Source organism: Lepisma saccharinum, chromosome 30, assembly GCF_977018435.1.
Source record: "Lepisma saccharinum chromosome 30, izLepSacc3.1, whole genome shotgun sequence".
Taxonomy (NCBI): domain Eukaryota; kingdom Metazoa; phylum Arthropoda; class Insecta; order Zygentoma; family Lepismatidae; genus Lepisma; species Lepisma saccharinum.
Window position 1 is genome coordinate 28,277,882 of NC_139258.1, and position 12,299 is coordinate 28,290,180.

Here is a 12,299-nt window from a genome sequence, read left to right on the forward strand (position 1 = left end):
ATAACTTTTCTCTCTAGTAATTTACAATACATTACAGGAAACAATAAAATTGCGAGCAAAGCGAGGAAGAACATTTTTAGATCCAATTTTTTGCAAGCGAAAACAAAATTGATTTAATATGGAACAAAAAATGTAATGGGGCGCCATGGCATTCTCTTTTGGATTTTATTTTCATTTAGATTGTTCGGCGCCCAGAGCCAACAAAATTGTACGTCGTAATGTATTTTAATTTGTACAAAATTTGATGTCGATGAGAGCAATTGCCCCTCTGTGTCCCCCTTCAGGTGCTCTTGGCCGTCTGGAAGAAATAATGCAAGAAAGGCGTGAAAACTAATACCATCTTGAGTATCCTCTTGTCCTGGTACTCTTAGATTCCACTAGTCTTGCTTTCTTTTACCGCAATGTTTGCCCCCCTTGACCCCTAGAATTGATTTCCTTCCAAGGTTGGGGAAGGGCAGTGCCCAATTGTCCTCCTGTGGTTGCACCACTGCACCCCCTCCCGCTGCAGTTACTTTGAACTTTAATCGGTTGAAAATACTTGATTTTCTTTTAGAGTATAATATCGTTTAATGACGGGGATAAGATTCCTATACACTAAATTTCTAGGTGAAAGTATAATAATGTAGGGACATGGACGTCTGGAAAGGGGAGGGGCAAGGATGGCCACACCTCACCCTTAGAAATCGATTTGATTTGATTTAGTTTATTTTACTTCGCGTTTTGTGCCTCTTGGCTAATTTGCGAAGATGGGGATGAGTGATGAAATGATGAAATTTATGAATGGACATTCACAAACAACCAAGCCCGACCGGGATTCGAACCCGGGACCCTTAGAAATCGAATGTCAACATATAATATAATTTGATTTCATAGCAATATACGTTAATGCTATAATTTCAAATTCAGGTGGTGTTTTTTGAGGGGGCAACACTTTTACCTGGGTAATATACCCCACGCAAAAATACCATGCTTGCCCCTTCGTGGAAAAAATCTGCGGACGTCCATGATTATAGGGCGGGCAATTGCCCCCCCCCCCTCCTTGCGCACGCCTATGGTGCGTTCCACTCTGGCATCATCTCGATATTTTTTTGCTAAGGGGGTCACAGTATTTACTTGCAGGGGGCACCAGAGAACTGCGCTACACCATTGCAAATGACAGGTGCAGTCTGCAAGTCTGCTCCACATTCAGGATTACGTGTAGGAGGGCAGCGCTCAAGAACTGGTTTTTCTCCCTGTTGCCAAGTTTGTGGTGTTTTTACCTTCGGAGCCAGTAGAGAGCGCTTTGCACACGATTTTGACTCATTCGAGTGGCGAAATGTGGCAACGTCATCCACGAAGTTCCGTTCTTTCACGACAACATTGACTGAAATACCTGAGCGAGCATGAACCTCACACCTGTAGGGAAACAGCAGAAGAGGTATCAACAAGTGAATATCACGCGCTGTACTGCCTACCTCAAGCGTGTGTGCAGTTGATGTACGACCCAAGGCAACAGAAAAGGGTCTTCGGCTCGAGACGAGTTACTTTTGAGGTACAAATTTTTGTTTCTTCTTGTTGATATTTGTGCAGTGGATCCATCTTTAGTTCTATTCTATTTAGATATTATGAGGTGATGGTATTATATCTTTAATTGAGTTGTGCGTGAAGCATTTTATAAATATTTGATTTAACAGTAAACTTTGTTGCTGTTATTGTAATGATACAATGGCTTCTAATAGATAGGTTTAACACTTTAAATATATCTAAAAGCCCGAACGCTGGTTACAATAAAGTAGGCTTAAGAAATTCCCTTTTCCTCCCACATATTTTATGTTGCCGTGTGCAAAGGCGCCAACTTAAATTAATTTGGGGGGGGAGGGGACAAGATTGGCATAAACATATTTTATACAGGGTGACTGGTAATTAGATGTATTCCCTGAAAGGGGTTAAAGTAGAGACAATTTGCAATAAATTTGACCGTATGATACCCCGTCCGAAAATTAGTAGTTTTCGATATAATTGAATTTCTATTGTTTTTTTTAAAAAATGACAATTTTCCACATAAAAAGATGAATTGAGAAAAAACTGCTCATTGTATGGAACTTTTTTCAGCGTTTTCTGATAGCTAACAAATAAGTGGTTCGTTGAAAAAAAGTTTCTTCCAAATAACAATCACATGTAAGTAACGGGTGGGTCTAAACTTACAAGTGATGATAAAAAAAATGCACTCTTAGTTTACTTGGCAACGTATTAATAACAAAAACGGTGTGACACGAAGCGTACAAATTACTTTAATTACTTCCTTGTGTCATCTGCTATCCAACAAGGTGCAAATGTTGCTAACATTCACATTTGTGTACAAGAAATAATACTTCATTCATCTTCATGTGAATGAAATCAATGAACAATACAATTAAAGAACATTACATGTCTTGCTCAAAGTGGGCACCTCCGTTACGAATGCAGGCACGCAGGTTTTTACGGACATTTGGTCTCTTAACTCGTGATGTGATGGTGTCCTTGATGTGTTGACCAGCTGTTAAGATCCTCTCCCTGAGCTCTTCTTGCGAGTTTACCCGTGTCTTGTCATGTGGCTCCAAATGTAAAAGTCGCAAGGAATACATGTAATTACCAGTCACCCTGTATATGTAAATATATATAAAAAATCTGCCCTTCTAAATTCCATACCAGCTAACTGTAGACCAAGCGAACGAGAAGAAGTCTCTGCGCAAGTAGTGACGCGAGACGGCTCCACCAATGAACAGTGAGAGAAACGGGATTGTGTAATGGGCGACGGGAGTTTCCCGATTTCCTCGAGGAAATCTGTCAGCGTTGCAAACTTTTGAAAAGGATAATACCAAACGCACATGGAGAACGGACCGTATTTTTGTCTCCAGGTCCGTACGATTGGTTGAAGAATTTCTTAGGGATAAAACTACAAGAGCAAATTTTGACAAGCCGTGCATTTAGCGTCCATACATGTACGGTCAGGACCGTACGGTTGGCAACGCTGCGCTTTCACTACTCGATTTTCCTCCTCCTCCTCTGCCGCTATGCGCGGCCCTGCTCTACCGTTAGCTGGCACAGGGTATAGGTGAACTTTGGGGGTCAGAATGAACCCTGCCACGCTGCAGTTGGCACATATGGCCGTGACGTGAGTCATGGTGACCGAGTACTCTTCCAAGTTCGTGCACTGGTGTGCGCATTGTCATTTTACGTAGTTTATGACTGTCCATGGGCGTCCGCATTATTTTACCAGAAGTAGGGGGCAAGAAAGGAAGGCATCCATCCCCCCCACCCTCTAATCACTGATTTGTGTTCCTGCAATGATCTGTACCAATCTTGCTTGTAAATATCAGTCACGTTACTTCGACTGAAATGAAATTATATGTGGTGAAATATGTAATTTAAGGGTGACATCCAATTTCCACGGGGAATGGCCCCCCTTGCCCCCCTTTGGACGCACTTGCGAGTATCCCTTCAACAATTTCATCTAGTGGTGTGAGGAACAGAATTTTATTGGTCGGGACGGGAATTTTTTTTTAAATCCCGACATTCGGGACGGGAAATGTTCGAAATTTCCCGAAGCTCTGAAAATCTCGAATTCTACACGTCATTTTCCCTTTAAATGATTGTTTTTGCATTTCTGCAATGAAAGCTAACAATTTCCGATAACTTCCAGAAATTTACAATGCAGAAAACGTCGGAAATTAACGAGTTTAAAATGGCCATTCGGTATTTCCCGACTGCTCGGGATCTCGAAAAGTCAGGAAGTCATCTCGAAGTCGGGAAATTTTTTTCCCGATCCCGGTCCCAACTTTTCTGGGTCCCGCACACCCCTAATTTCATCCAATCATCATCTTCCTCATCGTTGTGATGATTTGAAAGTGGCAGAAAGGCGACTTAAAGGAAAATACAATCGGTATTTTAAATGTATTTTAAAGTGTTAAATCTAATGGAGTCAATTAATTTGTCATAAAAATAACAAAAGGGCATATTTGTTAGGGAGAATTCACACTGAAACGTCAAGCGACATGCGACACATGCCGCTTGAGAACGAACCAATCGACAGTAACTTCTCGCACCGTAGCGGCATGGCAGGCCACAGAAGTCTGCGTTCGATTGGTGGAATTCTCAAGCAACACGTGTCGCCTGTCGGTTCGGTGTGAATCCTCCCTTAAAAGTCTGCCTTTCTTTAAGAAAAAAAAACACCATTTTGTACAATTATAATTTTAATAGTTTTCTAATTTTCTTTACAAATATTCGACTTCTGAAGCACAGTTATCACTTTCCCACTTTCAAATTTTAATACTTAGGCCTAGACAGTGGCGGCAAGGGGTCACTTGCCACAAAATTTTCGCCACTTTGCCCCCGCAGTATGCTAAACCTTATATACAAAGGGAAATATACTGTCTTTGCCCCCCGATTTTGAAACCAAATCGCCGCCACTGGGCCTAGAAGTATTCATGAATAAAAACAATATATATATATATATATATATATATATATATATTATGGAACACTTATTCTCGAAGTGAGGAATCTTTTTTTTTCCTATGTTGTGAAGAAATTGTAAAACGTAAAGCCTGGGCACCATTATATGGCAAGGTGAATAGCTGCAGAAGAATTGATAAGACATACATAAGACGCCGTACATACAAAACCGTTAGTGTTCTTGTGCGATGTACACCCAACGGCAAAATAATCAGTAGGCGAATTGTCCATCACCATTTTCATTCGGTCTGAATTGCACAACATGATGATAATGAATTGAAATAATGACGTCAATAAGCAGAGGGCAATGCCTGTTTCGCACCAACATAATTTCATTCCTTAAAACAACACAGGATGTAGAATAAAAAGTAATGAAAATAACTGGACAGTTTGCCTACTATTATCTTTGCCGTTGACTGTACATTTGAAATTAATTTTGCACATGGGCGTAGCTTGAGGCCTAGCTTGGGGGAGGGGGGTCAGAATGTAGAGTCGAAAAGTTTTCCATCTCATAAAAATAACATCCAGGAATATTTGCTAAATCACAAATATCACTCTTTATTACTTTACTTCTCGAGTCTCAGGAGATTAACAAATGTATTCTTAATTTGTAAATTTTAACAGACCTGAAGAGTTTAGGAGGGAAGCGCCCCAACCAAGTTAAGCCTGTGATTTTTCAAGTATCAAGAAACAAGAATTAATGAAAATCACTTTCAAGTGTTTTTTTTTAATCGAAATTGTATAAATTATCTATTAATATGTGGAAAAAAAATGTCCCCCAATTCTCAGCACCACACTCCGGCCGACTTTACTCCCCAGGGGTGTCCTTAGGTACCCATTGATTTGAGGCTGGGTGAGCCCAAGAACCGCTTTATGAGGGGAAAAGGACGGAAAGATTCCAACCTTGGATCACCACTCAAGGAATCGAACCTGGGTCTCCCGCGTGGCAGACACCCTACCGATTACCGACTAGTGGACCGCGGCTCTTGAATTGGTGCAGTGCAAATCAGGGTGCGAAATCCCGGGGGAACGGGGGGAATTCCCTCCTCCAAACTTTTCCGGGGGGAGAGTTTTTTTTAACAACGAACATAAACAATTAGTTTGGGTTTCGAATATACTTAACTGGAATAATATCGATAACATACAAAAAGAACGGACAACAAAGAGCCTCATATTTTAAGACACTGAATCCAGCAATCCCCAGAACACAGAAATTAGACCGACTTATTTCTTCTTCATTTCTCATCGCCTTTCGTTAGCAACAACTAAGTATATAAATATATTAGTAAAACACGTAATAGCACTTATATGTGAATTGTATACAGGAAACTATTATCTTCTTATTATGTCTATAATTTTTGTCCCTCCTCTCTTACGCAAATCATTGTTCATAGCATCAGTATACATCAAAATCTTCAATTTGCAATTACATTTTGAATGAAAGACAGTCGATATAATATATTGTGTATTTTATAATATAATTTGATTATTTAATAAACACATATTTAATGACATTATATATATATATATATATATATATATATATAGTGTATGTGTGTGTGTCTGTCTGTCTGCTCCTTCCCCCCACCAATCTGCAGTGATTTCGCACCCTGGCAAATGCATGATGTGGCTGTGTCGCCGCATAAATATCCCCGATTGTTCACATCTGGATTGTCTCACTGTTATTACCAACAAAACATTTTACAATAATTAAGCTTATTGTCGTTTGATTTCAGAAATTCAAACGTACCGCGGGAAGGCGGACTGATGACTGAGTTATTCTTGTCGGCCTAGCCTTTGTCTATACATTAGCCGCTTTCAACGAACCAAGAACTTTCTTTAATTAATGCTCTTTGTTCACACACAAAAAAATAATCATTGAACATTGTTGCAGCCGAGATACAAAACAACTTTTTTGCTCTTTAAAATCATAGTTGCCCGTATATATTATTTTCAAGAATTCGTGTTTATTTTCAAGGCATTCACTCTTAAAGACGCGTGTTTGGAATGCTGTGCTTTTCTCCATGCTGCATGGGAATAATAATTCAAATTATATTATTATTATTATTATTATTAATAATAATAATATTATTATTTACTTTACCTTTTATTATTATTATTAGTAGTAGTAGTACTGTCGCAGGTCCTTGGCAGTGATAAATTGGTCATTTTTATTTTATCCACAGCATTTTTCATAATATTTTAAAAGCTCAAGGGGGGGGTTAATTCCGTAAAACCCCCCTGCGAACGCCACTGCATCCACCTGCTCATGTTCCGTCGTCTCCTCGCGGGCTGCGGAGCTCCATGCAGGTTCTTCGCTCTGAATCCCGGCTTTCAGTCCGGAGGCGGTCATTGTCCTGTGCACTGTCGTCCATGCCTGACCGACATAACTTCTCCAGCCGCAGGGAAAATTATTCAGTCATCCCAAGGGTCACTCCAAGGTCCTTGTCAGGAGCCTCGTCCCCAGAAGAGTTTCAGGTAAACGGTTCCCCAAGAAGTTCCCTTGAATCCCTTCCTCGTTCGTCTGGCTGGGAGTGCCGTCGCCCTTTCTGGCGAAGCGACTCTTTGCAGCGTTGCCAACCTACCGATAAGAAAAAGTGCTGCTTAAACTCTTTAATTGATTGATTGAATTGCTTTATTTTACTTCGCTTTTTGTGCCACTTTTGGCTAATTTGCGAAGATGGGGATGAGTGATGATTTGTTGAAATTAATGAATGGACACTCACAAACCTCCATACCCAGGCTGGGATTCGAACCCAGGGCCCCTGGCGTCGAAGCGGGATGTGATAACCACTCCGCCACGGGGGCCGCTTAAACTCTTTAACACTGCAGTGGTCGCGCGGATCACAATAGAGATCCACTCGTATATTTTCGCGTGCTAATGCAGTTTGGCAACACTTGATCTTGGTTTCCAGTGTACCTACCTGAAACTATGTTCGTACAGCCGTAATTAGAAATGTATCTATTGTTCACTTGTTATTAGAGCTCATATTTCATTGGAGCACAATAGTGATCCGTGCGAAGGACTGTTTTCGGATACGTAGTATTTCTACATAAGTGCGCGTTTCTAATATATGTTATAAATTTAAGTAGGGGATGTGTCCAGACCACCAAAAACTTATTTGTGATACTGATATTTTTAGGAAAGAAAATAATAAAAGTAAATTTCTGAGATATGTATTTTATTTGGATTCATCACATCCAAATGCAATGCAATAGATTTAGAATTTCCTCCCTCCTGTAATGCGTTGAGTGAAATAACATATTTTTTTGTTAAGTGAACCAAAACACTTAAAGGACAGTCTCGCTATAAAGCCAGATAAATGGGTAGCTATAAACGATAATATTCTATGACGAGTTTTTCCATGCCACCACTACAGTGTTAAATTACGCTAAATGCGACTAAATTGTGCTAGGTTCTATTACAATTATAGCTATAATTATTATTAATTTATTATTATTATTTTCGGATGACTGTAGTGTTAAGTTCCATTTATGCATGTAATTTTGAGTGTTTGGAAAGTAACTAGTACAAGTAACAGTTACCTTTTTCAGGAGATGTAACAGTAACAGAGTTACTTTTTCCAATATAAGTACCGTTTCAAGTTGCTTTACGACAGACGTGTCAAACTAGCGGCACACAGAATCCCTTACTGTGGCCCACCTTGTACAGTCACGGACACTTCTGGATTGTAACACTCCCATTGACTTTCGATGGTATAGTTACAACACAGAAGTGTCCGTGACTGTGCCTACAGTCACCTGCAATAAAAATGGGACACCTGGAACCTGAAATACTGCTGCTTCCCTCCAAGGCGTTATGTGTGTTGCCTAGTTCTATGGCGGTGGCAGAACTTGTCATTGAAAATTTGCTAACACTGTTAAGAGTTGTTTCCATGTTAATAAAACATTACAATGCTGACCAAGGCAAAATTTATTGTGTTAAAAATATACACTAAAACGTAACGTTTCCACCCTTTAACAGGGTCTTCTTCAGACGAAGAATTTATTTTTATCAATTTATTGTGAATCTTCGTGTGAAGAAGATCCTGTTAGAGGGTGGAAACGTTACGTTTAGTGTATATTTTTAACACAATAAATTTTCCCTTTGTCAGCATTGTAATGTTTTATGAAAATTTGCTATTAAAATTTACTCATCGCCGTAGAGTTAGGCAACTCACGTAACGCCTTGCAGGGATCTAGGTCAGTGTTGTCACAATTTCCCTCTGCAAGGGGCAAAATTTCCCTTTTTCAACTATTTTTTCCCTTCAACTAAGAAATTATGTTTAATTATAATAATAATTAATAGCTAGTATTTTAATTGGTCCATATTCGTATTAACAAATAAATGTTAAACAATCCTGAAATCTTACGTAATCAGCCCAGGTCCATAAAGGCTTAAACTCAATGGAGTGGAAATAAGATGTGACAGAAAAAAAAAAAAAAAAAAAAGGTGAATGTGGAGGTTTTATTCAGTCCGATGTCTTCAAATTTCCATGAAATTTTCGCATTTTTAATCGAAATTCCCTTTTCCGTTTTGGCTTAAAATTTGGTTAGAATTTCCCTTTAGAAAGGGAAATTTCCCTTCATGTGGCAACACTGATCTAGGTGTCTCATTTTTATTCCCGGTCACTGTACATTTCATGTATTCAGGACTATACACATCCCGCTTTTCCTTTTGTCATGAAACAAGCCTCGACTCATCCGAACTTCACACAGATTGACCTATCTCCCACAAACAGGTATATTCTTGCATTCCACTAAGGAATAAGCTGATTGACAGGTTAGTCCTGAAGTGTAAAAATATCTTGGTGACTGGGGAAGCGAAGCATGCATATTTCTCTCGCCAATGCATTTGATTGTGAAAGATTTGCCTAGAGGAAAGTGAGCTTCTGGTCAGGCCCGTAGCCGGAATTTTATTGCGGAGGCCGAGGGGGTTCATCTATCATGAGTAACCTCAATCCAAAGGTGAAAAAGTGGAGGGGGATAGAAGCCCTGAAAATGAATTTCTCAGTATATTAAACTTATCATATAAGATGTTTAATTCTGCTAAGGAGGTAATATTAATTACCACGTTATTTAAATCAAGATATTTGTAGGATTTCGGGGGGGCCTCAGCCCCCTTAGCCTTCCGCACCGGCTACGTGCCTGTTTTTGGTTAAGTTTCAGACAACCATTTCGGTGTCTAAGCTTTGTGGAAAACATTATAAAAGAGGAATGTAGAATTTTTCAAGTGAAATGGGAGATTGGCTATCTTTGTTGTGAAGTGAATAATTAGTAAAATGTGTTGAAATTTTGTGCCCTGATAAAGTTAATTCATTCAGAAACATTTCTTTGTCACGAGGAACTCTTGCTGACTTTCTTGGTGGAGTGGTTAGCACAGTGCACTATGACGCAAGGTGTTCTGGGTTCAAATCCCACTCTGCGTATTGGCATTCTTTGCGAATGTCCCTTCATCAATTTCATCATATCATCACTGATTCTCATCATTGTGATTAGCCAAAAGTCGCAAAAAAGCGACACTAAATACGAAAAAAATCAAAAATAGTTGAAGATGACTTCTAGCAGGCGATATTAAAGAACAATATACAGGCAAAAATTGTTGCATTAATATATATATATATATATATATATATATATATATATATATATATATATACTTGTTTTGGTAATAGAAAATTAAGCATAGTTTGTATTTGTATTTTGCATTACAGTTGTGCCATGTAAGCCATTTTCTGTGTTAACTGTTTGTTTCATGAAAATTGTCATTTTTCACAGCCATAAGTCCATGTTCAATTACATATTTTGATTAAAATAACTACTAGCATATCTAACAATTGCTTTAGTGTCTCTTCTTATATAAAGTAGCATGCTTTTTATTCTATCTAGGTTGTTCAATCCTGAGGTGAACTGAAAAGCAGAAAGTTTTGTGTCCACTGAAAGAAAACATGGGAAGTTACGAAAGCAGGCCAAAGTAAATATTATAATATTAATTATATATTATAATTATTATTTGCTGACGAACAGCAACATTTGTTCTCAAATTGCTATGGCATATTGTGAAATCTGAACAAAACTAATCCGTGTTAGAATTGAAGTAAATATGAAATGAGGGCGGAAGTCAGAAATTTCTTTTATATATTTGATACCTTTTAAAGAAACAGCTTGCTTAATGAAAATTGCCATTTTTCACAATTGTAAGTTCATATTTTGATTCAAATAAGTAAATATATATTTACATATATAACACTTCTTAGGTGATGATCAGGGAGTGTAGTTGATAATTATGTTCAAGAAACCTTTACAAACAAAGTTGGGTTGGGTACTCAAAAAAGTCATTCCTGTCAGTTACTGTTGCTTTGCTTGACAATCTGTTTACACAAGATCACATCTATTCTCTGCACTGCATTTTCCTCTGCAAGTTTAAAACCACATTAGAGCATGTTTTCAATCTGAGAAATAAAGCAACAACCGTTACAATTACTCATCGGTAATGTATTACTTAAGTGCTTTACTTGCCTACTCTGTTTATAAGAATAATAACGAGTTGGGCTTTCAGTTGTTTAATAGTTCCCTGGTAATGCCTCCAGTTGTTAATTCTGTTCATAATTTATAATTTCAGTATTACACCTGTCCTTGCCATAGACTGTGAAATGATTGGCATTTCTGATGGAACAGTGTTCAATTCGGAAACAGACGGTCTTGCAAGAGTTTCAATTGTCAATCAGGAAGGAGCATGTATATATAATGAATATATTAAGCCCACTCGTGCTGTGATTGATTACAGAGAATGGATAACTGGAATTACGAAAGAACATCTCCAAAATGGTAAGAAATATTTTCTTATTTTTCTCTCAAATATTAATTCTATTACACATAATATTAATGTTCTTTTAGTTCACATGTATTTAGGCCTATGTAAAATTCTCTGAGCAATACTACCATGTGCGAAAACTAGGTGATTTATATTAAACGTTTGGCTGTTACGATTTTTGCTAAGGTAAAAAAGGGGGTCTTTCCTAGCTTGCTTTTAGCTTTTATGTGATACCATCCCGCAATCTGTATGCGTTTCACAATCTTTGGAGGTAACTTGAATGTAAACTATCAAAAAAACAATGTATATGGCTTTCAATCCTGGAAATAAACCCAATTTTGATAATATAAACTTACAAATAGGTGATAATCAAATCAATTATGAAAATCCAGTTAAATTTTTAGGTTTAGTTATTGATGACAAATTAAGATGGACATATCATATTGACCATGTATGTGGAAAAGTAGGGAAAACTTACATCTCCTAAAACTCCTAACACAATATCATGTGTCTGAAATAAACACAAATCTATACTATGGACTTGTATATCCATACCTAGAATATTGCATAATACCATGGGGAGGAGCTGCGCAGGAATACACTCAAAGATTGCTTACTCTACAGAAAAGAGCAATATGGTATATGTTAACAATACCAATTAGAAACTCATGTAGAGAATTATTTAGAGAAAATAAAATTATGACCATATATTCCCTATATATTTACAAAGTAATTGAATATGTACTAAAACACAGTAAATTAAATAAGAATTTGACCGTCCATCAGCACAACACACGTCAAAAAGAGAACTTCTACATGCAAGCACACAGACTTGTTCTATCAGACAAATCACCTCATGTTGCAGGAATAAAATACCATAACAAACTTCCCACACACATCAAACAAATTACAGAAACTCACAAGAAACTGAAAGCAATTAAACAGCATTTAACAGATATACCTCTACAGGGGCGCCAACTTGTCAAAATTATTGGGGGGGCTCTGATCACTG

The 12,299-nt window shown here is 38.0% G+C and overlaps 1 protein-coding gene across 1 annotated transcript in view; it reads left to right on the top strand.

Annotated features, from left to right (window-relative positions):
- The first annotated feature begins 1,315 nt into the window (after positions 1–1,315).
- Positions 1,316–12,299, top strand: part of LOC145981697 (RNA exonuclease 4-like) — a 29,351-nt gene continuing 18,367 nt past the window's right edge. The window contains exons 1-3 of the mRNA XM_083115095.1: positions 1,316–1,531; positions 10,363–10,447; positions 11,096–11,301. Coding sequence (XP_082971221.1) covers positions 10,422–10,447; positions 11,096–11,301 — 232 coding nt within the window. The 5' untranslated portion in view covers positions 1,316–1,531; positions 10,363–10,421. The remainder of the gene's footprint in view (positions 1,532–10,362; positions 10,448–11,095; positions 11,302–12,299) is intronic.